Source organism: Prionailurus viverrinus, chromosome B2 (assembly GCF_022837055.1).
Source record: "Prionailurus viverrinus isolate Anna chromosome B2, UM_Priviv_1.0, whole genome shotgun sequence".
Taxonomy (NCBI): domain Eukaryota; kingdom Metazoa; phylum Chordata; class Mammalia; order Carnivora; family Felidae; genus Prionailurus; species Prionailurus viverrinus.
Genome location: NC_062565.1, coordinates 152,767,227 through 152,789,048, shown reverse-complemented (window position 1 = coordinate 152,789,048; position 21,822 = coordinate 152,767,227). Strand labels below are relative to the sequence as shown.

Genomic DNA, 21,822 nt, shown 5'->3' with positions numbered 1-21,822 from the left:
TTAAATTTTTTATTTATATTTTAGAGAGAAAGAGAGACAGAGTGTGAGCAGGGGAGGGGCAGAGAGAGAGGGAGACATAGAGAATTTGAAGCAGCCCTAGGCTCTGAGCTGTCAGCACAGAGCCCGATGCGGGGCCCAAACACACAAACCGTGAGATCACGACCCAAGCCGAAGTCGGACGCTCAACTGACTGAGCCACCCAGGCACTCCCAAATGGCTTCCTAAGAGAACCAAACCAAGACCCCTTGTTTGGAGGCAACTGAATGGGAGGAAGGAACCCAAGAGAGTCATTTAGTGGCCATCTCATCTCTAAATGGTACATGGACCACCAAGCTGTGTTACAGTAAAAGACCACCTTCTTCTTAGTCATAGGTTCCTGCCTATATTCCTTTCACTTATTCAAAATTCAGTCCAGTGGGTTATTTGGTGGGCTAGAAATGGAATTTCCCATTATACACACATTTAACATAACACAACCCCCTCCCCCTGCACACACACCAAAACAGATCTGTTCCAAATTCCAAATAAATTGACCATTATTCAAGTCCCTTTTAGTTTCTCCTGAAAGCTGTGACTTTCTAATGGGAAACAAAAAAACATGGACAATGGAACAAAAGCACCCAATGCTTCACAAATGAGAAACTTGCATCAGCAGGCACTCCGATGGACTTATCCGGTCCAGAAGTTTGTCAAGTCCCCCAAATGCTCCTTTCCTTTCCAGTCAAACCAAAGAGCGAAATTGGCAGCTAGTGTCGTTCAGGAATCAGCAGGGAGTTTCCCGGAGACAAAAATAGTCTCATCAGCTGTACGGACAGATCCCTCAGATTTCCTCCTGGAGACCAACTAGCCCTGAGAAGCTAACCTCCTGCGGTCCTCCAAGCTACAAGCCCAGGAAACTAAAAGGAAGCCGTGGCCCTCTGCTCTGCCTTAGGATTCCCTGGGGGGTGGGGGGGGGGTGGGGGGGGGTGGAGGGGTGGGCGGGGACCGGATGCCACGGGGGCATTGGTTCCTGAATGGCTTGCCAAAATTTGTTAGTGAATCCCAAATTTGGCTGCCCAGGGCTTGAAAAGTCAATGCTCAAGTGGCACCTGGCGGGCTCAGTTGGTAGAGCATGCAACTCTTAATCTCGGGGTTGTGATTTCAACACTAACATTGGGCCTGGAGGCTAGTTAAAATTTTAAAAAGGAAGGAGAAAAGAAAAGAGAAAAGGAAAGAAAAGAAAAGCCAATACTCAAGAGATGAGTTTTGATTGGAAAGGAATATGAGCTTTCTTCAGGAGGCCAGCCACCTGGGGAGAAGGTGAACTCTTGTCCAAAGGCCAGCTAAGAGGTTCTGCCAGGGATTTTTAAAGGAATTTAGGGCAAGTCATCAGTAAAAGGAGTGCAGTGGTCCATAATATTTCTTGATTACGAGCAGCCCCGATGGTGCCAGCTACAGATATTATTGCAGTGCTCAGAGGTTGTGCAAGGGGGTCTGGTTTCTGTTTCCTCACATGCAGAAGTGCTTTGTTCTTTCTAGGAAAGAATGCATGACATACAGATAAAGAAAGGTTAATCAGTCAGGCTAAGGGTGCTTGATAAAGTTCAAAGACTACTAGGGTGGCTGGAGGGGCCAAGGCAGTTTCAAGAGTATGGGTAGTTGTTTCTTAGTCTTTTCACTTCCGTATGCTTGGTTGGACCACAGAGTATCTTCATCTCTCCTATGGCTCATTTAGGCATAATCATATATTGTATTATAATTTGCTTCCTTTGTACTCTTAGCCCTAGAAGCACCAACCTCCACATAGATGAAAATCCACACATAACTTTTGACTCTGTTGGGGCTACTGTTGACTGGAAGCTTTGCTGATAACATAAAAGTCAATTAACACATATGTTATATGTTATATGTATTATATGTTGTATTCTTATAATTATATGTTGTATTTCTTATAATTAAGAAAAGAAAATGTTATTAAGAAAATCATAAGAGAAAATACATTTACAGTACTAAACTGTATCAAAAACAATCTGGGTATAAGTGGACCCATGCAGTTCAAACCTGTGTTGTTCAAGGGTCAGCTGTACTTTATATAATCAGTAAGGTTGTCGTTGCCATGAGGACGGGAAATGTATTATATAAGTTTTTGGATCCAGGACAGAATCTAAATAAGTATAATACTTTTATGTCCATAACCATCAAAGAAAATCCTGTTTTATCCTATGTTTACAATAAAACTTGGGGAAAAATTTTTTTTCAACGTTTATTTATTTTTTTTTGGGACAGAGAGAGACAGAGCATGAACGGGGGAGGGGCAGAGAGAGGGAGACACAGAATTGGAAACAGGCTCCAGGCTCTGAGCCATCAGCCCAGAGCCTGACGCGGGGCTCGAACTCACGGACCGCGAGATGGTGACCTGGCTGAAGTCGGACGCTTAACCCACTGCGCCACCCAGGCGCCCCAAAACTTGGGGAAATTTTTAATTAAGCAAGTGCTTTTCAAAAATCTTCTGTGGTTCCCAAACTGCACGCATATAACAGGTGGTCCATCCTAAAAGAACCAATTGCTTGTTTGCTTGTTTTTTTAAAAAAAATATTTTAAAACTGTAAAATATAATATTCATATAAGGGAGTGCATAAACACATGTGAAGATTCACAAATGGTTACACATCAATAAGCCTGGTGTTGCCGGGGCTGGAAACTCCATCCCATAGTCCAGTCAAACAGGTTCTTCCTACTCACTGTGTACTCATAAGTTATGTAACATATTTTCTTTTGCTCAACCTTCTAAGACTCATCCACGTTGCTGTATCTTTCCTCTCGTTGAAATTGGTTAGTTTTTTTTGGTTTTTCGTTTGTTTCTTTGTTTTGTTGTGACATAACCCTCAATTGGTTTATGCACTCTGCTGTTTACGGACATTTGGCTCATTTCCAACTTGGAACCATGAAGAACACTGAATGCCACAAGAACATTTTTGTACTTGTCTTCTGGCGAGGACGATATACAGCTAAGCGGGGAGTTGCTGGGTCATAAGCTGTATGCATCTTCAAATCCGCCAAGCGATGCCACTCCCTTTTCGGGTGCACCGACTTACACTCCCATACAGCATTCGAGTTTACGCTACTCCACAGTTTTGCCAACTTTTTTTGTATGGTAAGACTTTAAAATGTTTGTCCATCAGGCGCAAATTCTAATGTTTTCTTAGGAAAGAAACTTTTCTAAGGAAAACAACAAAAAATCTGTCCCGCCTCCTTGGGATAGGGGGCGCCCGGCTACCGACGGGAGCAACCAACGAGCGGCGCGAGATAGAGCGGCCAGAGCTGGCGCCGCGAGAAGCCGGAAGCGGCGGGACGTCCGGCTGGGCGCCATCTCGCCGTGAGACAGCAGCAGCAGCCGGAGCAGCGCGATGTTGTCGACGGCCGCGGGGTGCTGGGGACCCGGCAGGGACCGGGCGGTGGAGCCCCACGGCGCCGCCGGCCCTTTGGAGATGCGCTTTTCGCCCTACGCTTTCAACGGAGGGTAAAGACCAGAGAGCCGACCTTTCAATCCCCACCGCCTTCGTGCCTGCTGAAGCCTTGGGAGTCGCGGCCGAGCCCGCGTTCCCCGCCGACCGCAGGCCTCCCTCTCCATGGGTTGCGGAGGGGCAGCTTTGGCCTTAAGTGCTTCACCTTGCAGGCCGGTCACTTGTGCATAGCCTGCTCTTTGTTGCAGTGAGACAGAAGATAGAAACTGAAATCTGGGCTCTGCTACGAAAGAGGTTTAAAAATGGGCCTAACCTTCTCTTACGGCCTAAATAGGTTTCGCATGTCAAAGGCGAGGCGACAGGTTTAGCGCCTGATGTTAAAAAGTTAGGGTTGGTTGGCCACTGTCGTTGGATGCACGGTCGTGTCTGCAGTTGATGATTCTAATCAAACAGCTTAATCGTTTTCTGTTGTTTTAAATGGAAGGCAGCGTTGGTTGACTAGACCGTTTCGTAGATGAGAGCTTGGTAAGAACCTGTTTGGACTATGGGATGGAGTTTCCAGCCCCGGCAACACTAGGCTTATTGATGTGTAACCATTTGTGAATCTTCACATGTGTTTATGCATTCCCTTATATGAATATTATAGTTTACAGTTTTAAAATATTTTTTTTTCAGTTAAGTTTAAGCTTAAGTTCAGGGGAAAAAAAGTCAGAAGAGGGACCCTTTAATATGTGTACTCTTGCATGTTACCTTCAAGTTGTGTTTTTAAAATTAGCTTTATCTTTAGTACTTTTCCTTCATTGTACGCTAAAAGTGTTACTAGCAATGTGGAAGGACCCTGCGTTTAGGACTTGTTAACAATGAAGAGGTGTAAATTGAGGCAGTGGTTGTAGGTTACCAACTAAACTTTGTACACACACCCGATTTGAACAAACAGACGGTTCTTGGACATAACCATGTTAATTAATCATGTCTTTATGGATTTGAAACTTTAATGCAGACTTTTGAAATATGTTGGAAAGAGAGTGGAAGTCTCCAATTTTAGCCTCGTTTCTGCCACCGAAGGACAGTGTGGTGTTTGAACAGTGTGGTGTTTCGACTTCTTGAGCCCAGATTTCATTCTCTTTCTTAGCTGGTCATAGTTTAGAGGGAGAATCCGTAGAAAAGCATTTTGTATACTGCAGGCAGTTCCCTTTTTTAATTCTCAGGATCACGGAGTGTTAGGTGGTATTAGCTCCATTTTTACAAATGAGCCAGGGCTCTTGTCATTGATCTGGTCATAAAGCTGGTGTGCAGTTGAGCCAGGACTTGAATCCATAGCTCGTCGTTGGCCACTGATTTTATGTATGCCTTTACCATTGCACTTCTAAACGCTTTCTGTGATAACGAAGTAGTTACGTCCCAAGATGGGAGGCACATCGTGAGGCAGTTGTAAGAATGACTCTCCAGTGTGTAGAGTACTCATTACTCTTTAACCCCTTGTAATCCAATTTCAGCCATTACTGCTTTACACATTAGTAACTTGTGACCTTGTGATTATTAGGTTACCTTTCTTCAGTCTTCTTTTTCTGTAGCGCCTGTTGCTGCTGGCTCATGGGCAGCCTTTGCTTTGGCAGAACAAGACTTAGTTCCATGTCCTTTTTCTACTGTCTCGTTAAATGCAGTTCAATCCCATTATTAGCACTCACATCTCATTTGCAGAAGGATAATTCCCAAATCTGTTTCTCTAGGTTTACCTCTCATGAGTTCCTCCTTTCTGGCTTCTTAAATGAAACATTTCTACCTGAATTTTTTCCTGTTACCCAAACTCAAGATACTAAAACAAAAAGCTAGCTAATTATTCCTCTCAGTTACCTTTCCTTCTTTATGCTCATGATTATGCCATTGTGCTGCTCCACCAAGTTTAAAATCTTGGATGTCACAATTGCTCTTCCCACTTCTGTCGCATATTGGTAGTTAGAAAAACCATGTACAATTTGTGTGTTTCCTCAGTATCCCCACTTCTTCCAGTACCACTGCTGCCTTTTTACTGCATTAGTCTTTTTTTTTAACACGCACCGTATCTTTTGTTTGTTTTATTTCGAGAGAGCTTGCATGAGAGAGAGCACGAGGGGGCGTGGGGCAGACAGAGAATCGCCAGCAGGCTCCGTGATGTCAGCACAGAGCCCGACTTGGGGCCCAAACTCACGAACCGGCACGAACCTGAGCCAAAATCAAAAGTCTGACACTCAATCAACTGAGCCACCAGGCGCCCTTCTATTGCTATTGCATTAGTCTTATTGGAGCAGTGCTTTCATCCGCTTTCACGTACTATGTTATTGTCACCGTTGCTTCTTTTTTTATTATAAAAATTTTTTTAATGTTTTACTTATTTTTGAGAGAGTGTGAGCAGGGGAAGGTCAGAGAGAGAGGGAGACGCAGAATCTGAAGCAGGCTCCAGGCTCTCAGCTCTCAGCACAGAGCCTCATGTGGGGCTTGAACCCACTGATTGAGAGATCATGACCTGAGCTGAAGTCGCACGCTTCACCAGCTAAGCCACCAAGGCGCCCCTGTCACAGTGGCTTCTTAAAACTTCACTCCACTTTGCAAATGTCTCATTCCAAAATCTTTAGTTTGGCATTTGGGATTTTCTCAAGTCAGACCCATGTCCCTCACATAAGCCTTATGTTCCTCCACTAGTTCACACAGAACACCTTAGTAAGTTGTTTGAATGTTTATTTGTATTATTACCTGTTTCCCTTTATTCATTGTCCACGTTACCTGAAATGTCATCCTTTTGTACTTCAGAACTTCAGTGCAGATCCCACCTCAGTAAAAATAATGGATAACATTTTCTCAGTGCTTATGTTCTGTGAGGTACTGTGTTAGGTGCTTTATGTGATCTGTGTCATTTGACTCAGTCATCCTGTAACACAGGAACTGTTACTACCAACAACTCAAACTTGGATAATTTGTCTGAAGTCACAGAGTTAGGAAGTGGCAAGGACAGGTCTCCAGTAACTCCAGAGCCCAGGTTCTCAGTGGTCACAATCTACTGCCTCATATATCTATGCCATAGCGATCATCGCTAACACTAGAGGACCAGTTATGTTTCAGGTACTAGTAAAAGGGCTTTGTAATTATTAACTTAATTCTTGCGGAATCCTAGTAAGGTAGTTACTGTTACGATCTCTGATCTATATGAGGACATTGATGCCTTGGGAAGTTGAACAGCTTACCCGCAGTCTCATATCTAATAAGTGAGAGATCCAGAATTAGAACTGGACAGACTGCTTTGGGAGTTCATGCTCTAGCCTCTTCAGTAAACTGAATCATAAATCATACAGCCACGAAAGAGAAAGTTTGTTCTTTGTCCATTCATTTCTAACAGATATTTGGGTGTCCACTGAGTGGTAGATACTAAATAAGGACTTGGATAAAAAATGAAAAGCATTAAGTCCTTTGAGCTCAGAGAGCTTTTGGTTTGGCACCACTGTCTACACCTGGTCCTCATGGCCCTGTTTTGTGATATCAGTACCTTGCACAAGTAGGTATTTAATTTTTTGATGATGTTATGATAATTCAGTGGTTTTTCTGTTACCTTCTGCGAAGTGACCTACGCTTTGACTTAGGCTTGTGTTGTTTTTTAGGGAGTACTTAAATTTTTTTTCCTAGACGACTTATAGCCAGGGATCCTTTCCCACTGATCTTTCAACTTTCTTCTGAGTCCTGCTCTTGCTCAAATCTAGTGGGTTTTGTCCAATATGTGCTATGAAGAGCTCTCCTCTAGAGAAGTAGTATTACCATCCGCAAGTATTCACTAATTTTTGTGTCCCCCCCCCCCCCCCCCCCCCAGGACTGTATTGGCAATCGCTGGAGAAGATTTTTCAATTGTGGCTTCTGACACTCGATTGAGTGAAGGATATTCAATTCACACCAGGGACAGCCCCAAGTGTTACAGACTGTAAGTAAATATTTCTAAGGACGTACTTCCTGGCACCTTGTGATGATTTATTGCTGTAAGAGATTCCACTTCTAAACAGTTTGTTTCATGAGTTTTTAGATTGCCTGTTTGGAGCTTAGTTTGCATTTTTGTTAGAAAACAGTTTTCTAAATTAGTATTCCCTAATATGATATGCAGTGTTTTAAAAAAAATTTTTAATGTTTGTTTACTATTGAGAGAGAGACAGTATGAGCAGGGAGGGGCAGAAAGAGAGAGGGAGACACAGAAACCGAGGCAGGCTCCAGGCTATGAGCTGTCAGCACAGAGCCGGACGTGAGGCTCAGACTCACAGATTGCGAGATTATGACCTGAACCGGCGTTGGACACTTAACCGACTAAGCCACCCGGGTGCCCCCACATCGCTTTTATTATTAGCGTTTTACTATAATGCTTTATTTATTTATAAAATATCTACAAAATATTTATAATATTGTAAATATTTTATCACATAGCTTTGTATTTTTCTATCTGTTAATCCATTACATGGTTTTTAAATCTCCCACTTTTTTTTTAACCTGAAATGTTTAATTTAGCCATATCCTAAGCAGTTATATCTGTGAGCCACTGTCTTAAGGACCAGGTATATTTTTTCTAAAACATAAAAGTGAAGTCATATGCACTGATGACCAATAGTTTGTATTTGACATTTTTGGGAACTGTTACAGTTGGTGGTTAATTCCTAAATCAGGCCACAAGAGCCTTTTAAACCTGAATTGTAACAGGAATGGATTGATGGGATTTGGGTACCTTGGACAGGGCCTTGTGCTATAAGAAGTAGGTAAAGAGGACTCTGACTTCTTTCCTGGGTCCAGGGCTAGCGCACACCCTACCTAAAGAACAATCAATACCGGTTTTCATCTTCCCAGTTCTCTTCCTGTATTCTTCTTCCATCTTTTGATATTTAATTCATAGTGCATCCATGCTATCTTTTTTCTTCTAAGATGTTTTATAATTTGAAAGTAGTAAATGTCACAGATAAAATTTAAGAACATAACTTTACAAATACCATTCTCTTGCAAGGTTCTGTTCATCTTTGTAATGTTCTGTTTTAGTGTGTGTGCTACTGAAGGGAATACCTGTTTTTTTTTTTTTCCTTTAGGTATATAGATAGATAAAACATTAGTGATTTCATATGTCTCCCTGTCATCCGTCTTTAGCCTTAAATCATACATAGAGCTAAAACTGCCTGTCTGCACTTAATCCCATACCCTGTGGGCTTAGAGCCAAACTTGCCTCTTGCCCACCTGTTTGAGACTCTACATTTAACTTTATTCTTTGCATGCAAACACCCCTTCCTTTGATATATGTGAAGATTTGGGAAAAGCATCTTGAAGCTCTAAGATTTTGTCCTACCCTATTAGTATTATTAACCCATCTTGTTAGTAAAGGCAGTATAGCTTTATGGGAGCTTGGAGCTCTTTAACTGAGTGCAGTGAGGTTGATTGTAGGGATAGATCAGGAAATGTTGATGCCCCCAGAGGTGTCATTAGTCCCTCTAGTTGGACAGATATGGTTTGTATGAATCCCTCATAAATATCTGAAAGGAAGAGTTTATCATGTGATTTCTCCTATGTTTCTTGATGAGACTGGTGTAGGTTTCCATATAGATAGATAATAAGATTTAGGAATTTTTGAGACCTGGTTGAATTTGTATGGATATACCAAAATTGAATCACTTCCCCAGTGGTGGGCATTAAATTGTTTTTTGTTTGTTTTGTTTTGGAGAGCCATTAACATAATATGTAACTTCACAAGAAAGCCTATAGTATATTATGTATACTTCACAAGTAAGCCTATAGTATATCTTTGCAAACTTATGTGAGTAGATTGATGGGATGAATTTATAGCAATGGAATTATTGCATAAAAGTGACGTTCACCTAAATTTTTACTGGATACTGCCAAATGGCCCTTCTAAAAAGTTAAGTTGATGTATATTTTTGCCCAGTTATTAAGAGTACCCATTTTTGGTGCCTGGGTGGCTCAGTTGGTTGGGCATGCGACTTTGGCTCAGGTCATAATCTCACGGTTTGTGGGTTCAAGCTCCACATCCAGCTGTCTGCTGTCGGCACAGAGACTGCTTCAGATCCTCTGTCTCCCTCCTTCTCTGCCCCTTGCCTGCATTGTCTCTCTCTCAAAAATAAACATTAAAAACAGGGGGGAGTACCCATTTTCCACAACCCCTCACCAGCATTAGGCCTTATTAACAGGTTGAAATCATCACCTGTGTAGATTTGGATTTGTGAATGACATGAAGGCTCTTTTCATACATTTATGGTGACTTGCGTCTTTCTTTATATGACTCCTATAACTTTACCAATCTTTCCATTGTGAGGTTTTTTTTAAATTGAGATATAATTGACATGTAACAGTGGTTTCAGGTGTACAACATGATTACATATTTGTGTATGTTGCACCACCATAAGTCCGGTTAACATCTGTCCCCATATTTATTACACAATCTTTTCTTGTGTTGAGAACTTTTAAGATCTATTCTCAGCAACTTTAAAATATTCAGTACAATGTTGGGCGCCTGGGTGGCTCAGTCAGTTAAGCATCTGACCCTTGATTTCTGCTCTGGTCATGATCTCACGATTTGTCAGTTTGAGCACTGACCGTGTGAAGCCTGCTTGGGATTCTCTTTCTCCTCCTCTCTCTGCTCTTCTCCTGATCTCTCTCTCTCTCAAAATAAATAAACTTTTAAAAAAGTTAAAAAAATTCAATGCAATGTTATTAACCAGAGTCACCATGCTGTACATTATATACCATGATGCACTGTGTTAATGCTTTTGATGTTTGTAGGAGCCATTTTATTTCATTTTTTAAGTGTTTATTTATTTTGAGAGAGCGAGAGAGCAAGTGCGCGCGAGCAGGGAAGGGGCAGAGGGAGGGAGAGAGAATCCCAGACATACTCCACACCGGCAGTGCAGAGCCCCATGTGGGGTTTCATCCAAACAACCGTGAAATCATGACCTGAGCTGAAATCAAGAGTTGAATGCTAACCGACTGAGCCACCTAGGTGCCCCTGTAGGAGCCCTTTTAGATAAAGGAAGTTAATATAAGACTTTGGTCATATCTACTACAATTTTTTTTTTTTTTTACTTTATCATTTTTCTCTATAAAAGTTTTAATTTGACGAAATTTATGAAATTTTTCTGTGAAAGCATTGGGTTGTATCATATTTAAATAGGTGGCTGTCAACCCAAGATTGTATCACCTATGTCTTCTTTAGGCAATTCATACTTTAATTTTTCTGGAAGTCTTTGATTCACCTATAATTTATTTAGGTATGAAATGATGACACTGCCCTCCCCGCGCAACAAAGGGCTAACTAGTCCTGTTACCATTTGGTGAATGACGGGAATAGGGGTTTTATATTTAAAATTGCTGAAGACGTGTTTTACCTTACTATCTAACCAGCCCAGTTTCCTGAAATGTGCTCTTTACAGAACAGACAAAACAGTCATTGGATGCAGCGGGTTTCATGGAGACTGTCTTACCCTGACAAAGATTATTGAAGCAAGACTAAAGGTAGATACTTTTGTTACGTGTCTGCACTTTAGAAAGTTAGTAATGATTTATTAGATTGTCACTCAGAATAGCTGGAGAAGCTCTCAGTTAGCAGGTGAAACCATAACCTGTTCTAGAAGTGAAATGATACTGTTAATGAAATGATAGCCACATTAAAGTAGCGTAATGTGAAACTGCAGGGTATTTAAAATCTCTGTACAGTATAAAGGGTTCTCTACCCTTATGGAGATAGCGTGGTCAGGGTTTCTTCTGAAAATAATCTTCCTTCAAAAACAAAAATTCTGTGGAGGAGGCAAGCTTTTAGACAGGTGCTTGGTTTGGAACACCATCAACTGACGTGCTCTCCCTCGTTCAAGCATTGGACTCTTAGTTGACAGGATGCACGGGCAGGAATAGAAATAGATAAGTCAGGAGTTTGGATGAGAGGCACGACCTAAGCTATCGCCACCTAACACCTTAGTAGGCTTTAGTTGACAGCCAGCTGAGGAAGTTTGAAGAGCTGAAAAGGGTGGTATGAGGAGGAAGTGAGGAAGGAGGCAAACCAGCCTGTTCTGCAGTTTGTAAAGGGGCTGACACTGTCACTGCCTCCATGTCTTCCGTGCGAGATGGGGACGGTGTGAGGAACAGAGGAGTACTGACTCTTAATAAAAGTAAAGGCACGTCTTGATTTTTATTATGGCCTGTGTATATTAAACAGCACGTAACAAATAATTTCAAGGAGAGTAGGATAGGAGTAATTTAAACCATATTAAAATGGATTTTATCTGTAATAATAACCAGTAAATGCAAACTCTTCTTAGCTGGCAAAAATGCAGGGCTGGTGTAGGATTTAATTTTTTAGGTTATGTGTCATAATTTTATGTAGTTGGTAAGACCAACCTGGTACATGAAGAAGTTACCAGAGGTGGTCACGTTCTATGTTTGCCTATTAGTGAATAACACTTGAAATTGTATACACTTATGAATGATGTCCTAGGTATTGGAGTATGTAGTAAATTTAACAGATACCTGTTTTGGAATAATTTCAAAATTGTTCAGTAAAATACAGAAATGATTTCATTTGGTATTGATCAATTGTTAATACTTATTTAAATTCTTTACATTGAAAGTTTTATTGATTTACATTTATTGACATATTCATTCGGTTCCTGGTGCATATTTTGCAGATGGAACTTACAGTACAAAAGTACACAGACCAGCAGAATAGTGTTGTGTTAACAAAATATAACAAGGAGCAGGGAATTCAACTTAATTACACAATCCTTGAAATTTCTCTTTCATGTGTTATTACATAAATGATGCAGTGATTATACTGTTGATGCTTGATTTTGAAATGAAGTGAAGATTTTTTTTCTAATCTTCCGTATTTTGCTATTGTTATTTTGGTCTGTGTTCTTAGGTAAATCTTTGGAGATGTTTGCTATGTGGCTGATAAATTGGTGAACTCATTTTATGTTTGAAATTTTTGTAGAATTTCTCTACTGGATAATTTAGGATTCCCTAAGAGTAAATAAATCTAGGATTCAAAATCACTAAAAGGTTTGTTTTAGATACTTCTGGTCTCCACTGTAGATGCTTTAAGGAGCAGGACCTCTTCCCTGTACTAGAATCATGCAGAGTAAGGGTCCTGCCCTCATGTCTTCTGTTCTCATAGATACCTCCTTTGCAAAGAGAAGGACTTCTATCTGGGTCTGATCAAAGGTCAGCAAATTTTACCTGTAAAGGGCCAGATAGTAATTATTTTCAGCTTTATGGGCCATTTGATATCTGTGGTAACTATCAGCTCTGCTGTTGTAATGCACGAGGATGTGTAGATAATATGTAATGAAAAATTATGTTTTAATAGAGCTTTATTTGCAGAAACAGTTGTTGGGCTGGATTTTGTCCATGGACTGTACAGTTTGCTGACCCTGGTCTAGAGGCAGAGTAAAGGAGAGCTGGATTTAAAACACCCTCCCAGGTCACTGTATAAACATATTATGTGTGCATTTGCTCTTGAATTAGCAGTTCCTGAGATATGGATGGCATGGAGAATAGAGTCTTTAGATCAGACAACTGAGGAAAATTTAGCATTCTTTCCCTTAATTTTTATAGCCCCTAAAATGGCATGATACAATAAATTATTATTTTGTCTTAGTATGTTTGTGTGTTCTTGAAAGAAATAGACATTGTTTCACCAAGATTTGCATTCATCCTTTAATTTACAGTTCCTCGTTCATGTCTGTAATATATTCTGCCTCTCCGTGCCTGTTGCTTTCATTAATAATTGCAGATGTATAAGCATTCCAATAACAAGACCATGACTACGGGGGCGATTGCTGCAATGTTGTCTACAATCCTCTATTCAAGGCGCTTCTTCCCATACTATGTTTACAACATCATCGGGGGACTGGATGAAGAAGGTAGAATTCTCGTTCTGGAAAACGAAGGGGGGTGGCATTTTTTAGATATGTATGTTTCCCTCTAGAGTTGAAAAGAATAATAAATAGCATCTTGCCCAACACTTTTATTTTCTGTTAATTAAAGCAATAAGGAACTGAAGCTTAAAGGGGAATAAAGAGATGATCCAAAGACACACCACAGGTTGTGTACTAAGACTCTAATAATGACTGTTAGGCATGCTGTTCCTTTACTGTTTACTGAATATCTTGCAGGAGTTCAGTAGTAGATAATTAGCATTTTAATCCTGTGGAAAAAATCTGACTTGGAGGAGCTTGACCTTATGATTCTACATAACAAATGTATTTGACTTAAGTTGTTAAAACTGATGCCTTAAAAGAAATGTATGCATTTCCAACAGTGTTTTCAGAACATTCTGAAACACCTCTTTGATTTTCTGTCAGTGAGACCAGGAGGGCCTAAGAAAATCAGTCTCGTTACTTGACATGTCCATCCTGTTTTTGATCTAAAGCTGTATTACGCAGCAGGGACACAGATGGTTTTCACCAGGTTTCATTTGGATTGACTTTCGGTTGCTTCCAACAACCAGATGCTATACTATCTCTCAGGACAGATCTGTGCCACCATTTACAGTAGTCCATTGAAGAAAGAAGTTCTAGAGATGTTTGGCTGAGAACAACGTATTGAAATATCTCTACAGAGAGGAAAACTTTCTGGATAGTAGGGAGTTGGGCTCCTCTCCTACTCTCCCCACTTTTCCTTCTGTCCCTTCTGTTCCACGGGCTCTTCCTTTGTTTTCCCTCTGTCTTAACAGCTGCCCACATAAATGGGCCCCGAGAGCACTCTGGTCTTTTTACCCACCATGGTTTAGATGTAGACAAATTAGGGTGACAATTTATTTCGAGTCTTTCAGCCTTCCTTGAAAGTAAGACAGAATATAAAGCATAGAAACAGCCAATAAAAATTCATTACCCTTAACAAGTTAAATTCTAGCCACAGATTAGCTTGCCTAGCCCAGCTTGCTGGACACTTTTTTTCCCACCTAAATTATGTCTGACTTGAATGTCAGATCAATAAATTCAGGTTTTAGCAACATTAGTCATAGCTATCATTGAATTTTAGCATGCCAGACAATGTCCTTTGAGTTTCACTGAGCGTCAGAGGCTAATTTGGGAACACTTACATCTACTGAAGGGCAAAGCTAAGGTTTGGGTTGGATTTGTTTCTCGAGTTCAAAGCCCTGTTCTCTGATGTTTTGGTCAGGCATTTCTGTCTTTTATAATCTTGTCTGCTTTGACTGTCCTTTAAATTTATTTTCACTTCTTAGAGGAATTTGTGTAGCAAAGCAGTCTTTTTTGTCTGTTCCCCCAAGACACTTCAGCTTTTACCATGCTTTCCTGTTTTCTTGGTTTATTTCCTTGCTTTGTTGGTGTGTATCTCTCAAGAGATTTCTGGAAAAAGAAATCCGGAGAACTTGTTTTGAGACTTTGCTTTTATTCTGGTGTTCTGCAATTTTATAGTGATACCCTTTGTACAAGATCTTTTCCCTATTTGTGTCTTCTCCTGTTCACTTCCCCACTGTCTCGACAATCACCTGGATTGTGATCTTCTATTTTATTATAATTCTTCCCTGGCATATTGTCCATCCCTTTGTCTTTTTCTTCTCTGAAGATTTCCTCAGGTTTAGATTTTATCCTGTACTATATTCTTACTTCTGCTGTCATTAATTTCCAAGAACTTTTCCAATTCTCTGGCTTCCTTATTTTTTTTCTCTAAGTGTGTTCTCATTAGATGTACTCCCCTTGATATTTATTTTCCTGTGATCTCCGCATTTTATCGGATTAATTTCTTTTCATTTTATTTTTGACTTCTGTTTTCTACGTTGGAGGCTTCCTTCAAATTTCCGTTGATTTTTGGCCATTCATTCTTATTGAAGAATGGTAGGCCAAAATCTGAGTAGAGGGTGGTATTGGCCTGACAGTTTTCCATTTACTGCCCTGTACCCAGACTGCACATATGCCAGGTGTCCCCAAGTCCAGGGTATCTGGGACCTTGTTTCCAGTTTTTCTTTTTTGTGGAGGTGGAGACTTGGAGAGCAGTATTCTTTATTGAGACCTTTAGGGTAGTTGGGTCATTGGCTGTCCTTCAGGACACTGGGGTCAATGGCTAAATTAGGACAGTGGGATCAACACTTACCCTTCAGGACACTGGATCGAACAGCTGCCCTTCAGGATAGCCAGGTGAGTAGCTGTCTTCTTGGACCTCTGTGCCTTTAACTCTCTAGTTGCAGTCATACTTTAAAAATTTTTCCACCCAAAAGTAACAATGGCTTTAGTTTTTCTGTAACAAAAACAACAGTAGTTGCAGAAGTTTCAATAGTACTGGAAGAGACAAAAATGAAAGTAGTTATCACCTCAAAGCCTATATTTAGAGTTAATTACAATTAAACTTCCAGTAAACCCGCTTACAGGTATCTTGGTAGTCATACATGTTTGTGCACTTTACAAGTAGAATGTGGTGTATGCATCTTTATGTTGGATGTATTGTCATGGAGATCGTTTTATGCTAGTGAATAAAGATGCGTAATGACTCAGTGACTTGCATAGGGTACAGCTACACTGCAGTTTGCCTCCCAGTCCTCTGCAGGTCATTCAGGTGGTTTCCAGTCCTTAATCTAAGCGATGTGATGAATGTCTTTGTACATACAGTTTTGTATACTTTTTCTTTTCTTTTTTTTAAATTTTATTTTTTTAAACTTACATCCAAATTAGCATATATTTGTATACTTTTTCAACCGTGCGTACTTCCCTGGAAAAAATTCTCAGAAGTTGTGTGTCTGGGTCAGAGGATATATATTTTTGGCATTTTGATGCCATCACTAGTTTGCCCTTCGGAAAAGACCACCAGTGGACCCTCCTGGCAGCAGGGGCATGAGTACCTGGGGTTCTTTGGGCATCCTTACTACTCTTAAAGATCTTTACCCAATAAATATTTTATTATTTTAATTTATATGTAATTTTTGTGTGCTGAAGTTGGGCATTTATTTGTGGTTTTTGATCTTTGCTTTTCTTCTTTGGAGACTGACCTGTGTTTATTTCCTTATTTGCAGGTTAGTCTTCTTAAAAAATTATTTATAAGCATGCCATCTAACTGTGTCAACTCTGTAATATCCGTGGTGGTGGATGCCTCCCAAGAATGTTCTTCGTCTCTTACCTTTTGGGGGTTGTCTACCTGTGCAGCATTTTCTGAAGTTCGTGTGGTCCAGTCTGTTGGTCTTTTCTTTGTGGCATTGAGTGTCGTACTTTGTTAGACTCCCCCATCCAAGGTTTTCTTTCTAGCACTTGTTTTGACTTTATTTTTTTACATTGAAGCCATGGTGCTCTTTTAAAGAATGATTTTGGTGAGGAAAAGCACTCTACAGATAAGATTCATGCCATTCTGTTCTCGTGTTACAAAAGTCTCTTTTGCCTTTGCTAAGTGGGAAGGTCTTTGAAACTCTGATCTTCGACTTATTCTGCTCTTGTTTTTCTCAACTCCGTGGCGTATGGTTTTTCTGAAATTGGTTCTGCCTTTAGTTGACATTTTTGGGCCTCGTTTTATTTGTGGCCTGTTGGCCTCCTGAGAGAGATTGTTGTTCTTTTTTGGCTTTGTATTTCCTGTCCCTTTCTTTGTGTGTTGAAGTTAGTGAACTGCCCACTGTGATCTCAATCTTGTCCCAAGCTTGCTTCCAACAAAAACACTTAACCTGGGGGTCTCCTGAGTGACTTCAGCACCTTACATGCTGCCTTCTCAGCAGAGAATTGTAAGTAATTGTGCAACAGAAAAACTACCCAGAGCTACGGGTGGCAGATGTCCATGGGTAGGAAGAAGACTGTCCTTATCCCACATCTCCCAGGTGAGCTACTGAGGTGCTTCAGTTCTGGCGTAATGTGTTTTAGAGATCAGTTATATCACTTTAAAGTCATACCTCGTCAAATGATCCATGATTTTTCACACCCAAAACACAGGGAGTTTTTCGTTTTTTTTATTTGACAGAGTGTGCACTGGTGAGCAGGGGAGAGGAGAGGCAGAGAGAGACGGAGGGAGGGAGGGAGAATCTCAAGCAGGCCGCACGATCATCATGGAGCCCGATGCAGGGCTTGATCCCATGAGCCTGGGATCATGACCTGAGAGCTGAAACCAAGAGTCAGACACTCAGCTAACTGAGCCACCCAGGCACCCCCCCAAACACAGCTGTTTTTAAAAGGCCTTAAAAAAAATTACGGTGACACGTGTGCTTTGTAACAGATTCAGTACCGAAGCATATAAGTGATTCCCTTCTTTTCTTGCCTTCAGTCGCACGAAGATAACTATAGTTTTCAGTTTATCTTGCCATACTTGTTTGTGTGCTTATACAAATACATTACATGCTTTTTTTTATGCCTGTAATAGGAAATAGGGTTCTGTTACACACATTATAGAGTTACTCATTTTACATTGTCTTGCAGTTATGTCCCCAGTCCCATCTTCTTCTTCCATACCGGTTTTTGCTAATGGATTTTGGGCTGCTTAGAAATTTTTGCTCTTTTAAGAGAGACAGAATAAGCCTTCTTATGGGTATATCCTGTTCTACAAGTTAGATTGTTAGTGGGTCATTGGGTGCATGCTTTATATTTTGATAGATTCTCTTGCCAGATTGCTCTTTAAAAAGGCATAGCGATTTATGCACGCTTCAGGAGAGCCTGAGAGGCCCATTTATCCTTACACTGATAGTACTCTGCAACTGTTGTTAAGAATGGGTACATTCAGGGGCGCCTGGGTGGCGCAGTCGGTTAAGCGTCCGACTTCAGCCAGGTCACGATCTCGCGGTCCATGAGTTCGAGCCCCGCGTCGGGCTCTGGGCTGATGGCTCGGAGCCTGGAGCCTGTTTCCGATTCTGTGTCTCCCTCTCTCTCTGCCCCTCCCCCGTTCATGCTCTGTCTCTCTCTGTCCCCAAAATAAATAAACGTTGAAAAAAAAAATTAAAAAAAAAAAGAATGGGTACATTCAGGGGCGCCTGGGTCCCTCAGTCGGTTAAGCATCCTACTTCAGCTCAAGTCATGATCTTGTGGTTTGTGAGTTCGAGCCCCGCATTGGGCTCAGAGCCTGGAACCTACTTCGGATTCCGTGTCTCCCTCTCTGTCTGCCCCTCCCCCTCTTGCACTCTGTGTCTGTCTCTCAAAAATAAATATATATATATAAAAAAAGAATGGGTACATTCAAACTCTTGTGTTTTGTTTGCAAAAGTGATTGTTAACTCTGGTAGTACGAAGCAATGTTTATGTTTTAGGCAGAACTAACTTTTTGCATGTGGCATTTGTGTTTTTCTGAAAATTTTCCTGTATTAAATCAGTTTTTTATGGTGTTGATGCTAAAGGTGCTTACTGTTTAAAAACACACGGTAAGTTTTCCTTGTGACTGTTCACATTCAACAGTAGTAGAATTTTAAACTCAGGTCTATGCTAGAACGACAATAGCATTTTTTAGGAATGTGGTGAGGAGTTTGGTGCAGAACTCAGAGCAGGACCTATGACTGCTAACCAGTGTGCCTGTGAGACCACATACATATTGGGATCCACTGGGTGGTAATTGGCGATGTCAGCTTGACGAGAGCCTGAAGCTCCAGGTGTCAAACACGCCATAAGGAGACCAGAGTAGGCAGGTGTACCTCTGACTCCCTTGTGAGTGGAGGCGAGCAGACTGCTGGGTTAACAGTGAATGTGGCTGACATTTTAGCTAAGTTCATAGTCCGTTTTGTGTCCCATTTTGTGTCCCACTGGATCTATTTTTACCGTGATTTGGGATGGTAGTCAGGATGCATCCTTATGGAAACTGTCTTATTCTTTCAGGGAAGGGAGCTGTGTACAGCTTTGACCCAGTAGGGTCCTACCAGAGAGACTCCTTCAAGGCCGGAGGCTCAGCAAGTGCCATGCTACAGCCCCTGCTCGACAACCAGGTAAGGAGACTGCATCCGTGTTGCTGTGACGTTAACACAAAGTGCCTTCCTCTGAGTTCTCCTATTCACCGGCTCAGGAGAGTGGAGAAATCAAGGGTTTCTTGTGCATCGCTATTGTTTTCGGTGGGCTGATTTGCCCTATCCAGACCTTCTTGTCTCTCTGTGTTCTGCTGGCTCTCTTGTGGCCTCTCACCTACTCTGTAGTGTCTTCCCCTGATACCGTGACTTCCAGGTCTCCTGTGTCTGCAACGGTCGACCATGTGTTCAGTTCTCCTCTTGCCACCTTACCTGAAGCACTTGCAAATATCTTTTTCCCCACATTCACCATTTGTTCGTCACCTGATTTTATATTCTAACTTCCAAGTACATTTTTAATTTGCCCCCTTTCCTCTTACCGTTGCCTGAAATCAGGCCTGCATTTCCCATCATCCTTTCTGCCGCCAAGCTTACTTCTTTGTGTTTCTGAAATATGTGTGTACAGTTACTCGTGCATATTACTTATCTTCCTCATCACCCATCACTCCGCTTCCACCTAGACCTTTGGTGTGGTGTGCCTGTCCCGTCACCAGGCCTTTGGGCATAGCACACCCTGGATCTGGAGTGTTACTCCTCTCTGACTCTGGTTTATCCTTCACACTCTGTACCCAAGTGTGTCTTCTGACGAAGCCTGTCTCTTCAGGGAGACTTAGTTATGGCTGCTAGGGATTCTCGTGGCTCTTTTTGGTTTTTCTTAGTGGTAGCACATTGTATAATGGTACTCTGCTTTCGTATGTCCACCTCTCTAGGTGATGTGTGCTTCTCAGGAGCAGCAGCTTTGTCTCCGTGAACATTTGTCAGGTTTTAGGAATGTGTAATTTAGCCAGGTCTGGAAGCATTTCAGTTGAGAGATATTTTAAATGTATGTGATGTATTCATGCTGAATCCTTAGCTACGTGAAGGCACTGGGGAGGCTTGAACCACCTTTGTACTGTCACGTGATGCCTCATTCAAGTTTCCTGTCCCACCAGGTTGGTTTTAAGAACATGCAGAATGTGGAGCATGTCCCACTGTCCTTGGACAGAGCCATGCGGCTTGTGAAAGATGTCTTCATTTCAGCGGCAGAGAGGGACGTGTACACTGGGGATGCACTCAAAATCTGCATCGTGACCAAGGAGGGCATCAGGGAGGAGACCGTTCCCCTGAGGAAGGATTGATTTGTGTGCTGTTATCATTAATCACTTCACAACTGGTTAATTTTGTATCTTGGAACTATTGGACTGATGTATTAAATAAAACCTGAAGTAATTATTCTAAGCAGGACAGATCTAGAAAGTATAATTTTGTTTTCCTTTCCTTTTCTTCATTCTTCTCATATTTTTCTGTCATCCAGAGCAATTTTTGTATTTTAATTATTTTTTTTTAATTAAAAAAAAAAAAGTTTTTTAAGTAAGCTCTATGTCCAGCATGGGGCTTAAGCTCACGACCCCAAGATCAAGAGTTGTACATTTCCCCGACTGAGCCAGACAGGTGTCTTTATTTTTGTATTTTAAAGATGAAAAAAACAAACAGGTCATGTCACTTTTTCCTTATATTTATGAGCAAGAAATTAATCTGGAAAAGATGACTGTTTTGATCAGCTTATCATTGCTTGATGGCCAGCCTGTCTTATGCAGAGGGTTTTTGGAATTGATTATAAAGTCCACCCAGCTTTCTTTAAAGGGTAGATTACCTTTAAACCACTGCTTTTATCAGTTTTATTAATGAATGTAAAGGGAAATGGAAGATCTTAAGATATTCCCTGGGGATGTTAAACGGTCTGAAATGACTGGGAGAAAAATCTGCAAATCAACCAGCATAGAAGAAAATTACAAAAGTAAATAGCCCCTTAAATGAGCTTTAGCCAGTAATCAGGAAGAATTTTTATAAACACTTTAAGAATATTAAATCCGAAGGGCGCCTGGGTGGCTCTGTCGAGCCAGTTGAGCGTCTGACTCTTGGTTTGAGTTCAGGTCATGATCTCCCAGTTCCTGGGATTGAGCCCCACGTCGGGCTCTGTGCTGACAATGCAGAGCCTGCTTGTGATGCTCTCCCTCTTTCTGCCCCTGCCCTGCTTGTGCTGTCTCTCAAAATAAACATTTAAAAAATATGTTAAATCTGAGACCTATATCTTGATAGAGCTAATATAAAATACATTTTATCTCCATTACATGTAATGCTGGAGCAGTTTCTTTGGTGTGAACAAGTCCGATGATATGGTGTAACCTAGGGGGTGTCACTGGTTTTGTGGCATATTAACAACAGGATTTTCCTGTTGGCTTCCTGTTCAGAACTGGACTTACCAAAAACTCCTATGAGATAACATATTTTAACATTTGCTGAGAAGTCTGTTGATCTGCCACCTGCAAGCTGAAGACCCAGGAGAGGCGGTGGTGGGGCCCTGCCTCCAAGGACCGGGAAGACGGCTGTTCCAGCTCAGCGTTTGGGCAGAGAGCAGATTCTGTTCATGGCTTCAGC

General features: G+C 41.3%; 1 protein-coding gene across 1 annotated transcript; it reads left to right on the top strand.

Annotated features, from left to right (window-relative positions):
* Positions 1-3,273: 3,273 nt before the first annotated feature.
* On the top strand, positions 3,274-20,628 carry PSMB1 (proteasome 20S subunit beta 1). The gene is made up of 6 exons (XM_047859058.1): positions 3,274-3,499; positions 7,279-7,386; positions 10,874-10,955; positions 13,228-13,357; positions 19,223-19,329; positions 20,337-20,628. Exons 1-6 carry the CDS (start codon positions 3,387-3,389, stop codon positions 20,520-20,522), a joined length of 726 nt encoding a protein of 241 aa, XP_047715014.1. The 5' UTR covers positions 3,274-3,386; the 3' UTR covers positions 20,523-20,628.
* Positions 20,629-21,822: the final 1,194 nt, after the last annotated feature.

Coding starts and splice junctions, on each gene's coding strand:
- PSMB1 (XM_047859058.1), top strand. CDS start 3,387: ATGTTGTCGACGGCCGCGGGGTGCTGGGGACCCGGCAGGGACCGGGCG. Junction 3,500..7,278: donor CCCTACGCTTTCAACGGAGG/GTAAAGACCAGA, acceptor CCCCCCCCCCAG/GACTGTATTGGCAATCGCTG. Junction 19,330..20,336: donor AGCCCCTGCTCGACAACCAG/GTAAGGAGACTG, acceptor CTGTCCCACCAG/GTTGGTTTTAAGAACATGCA.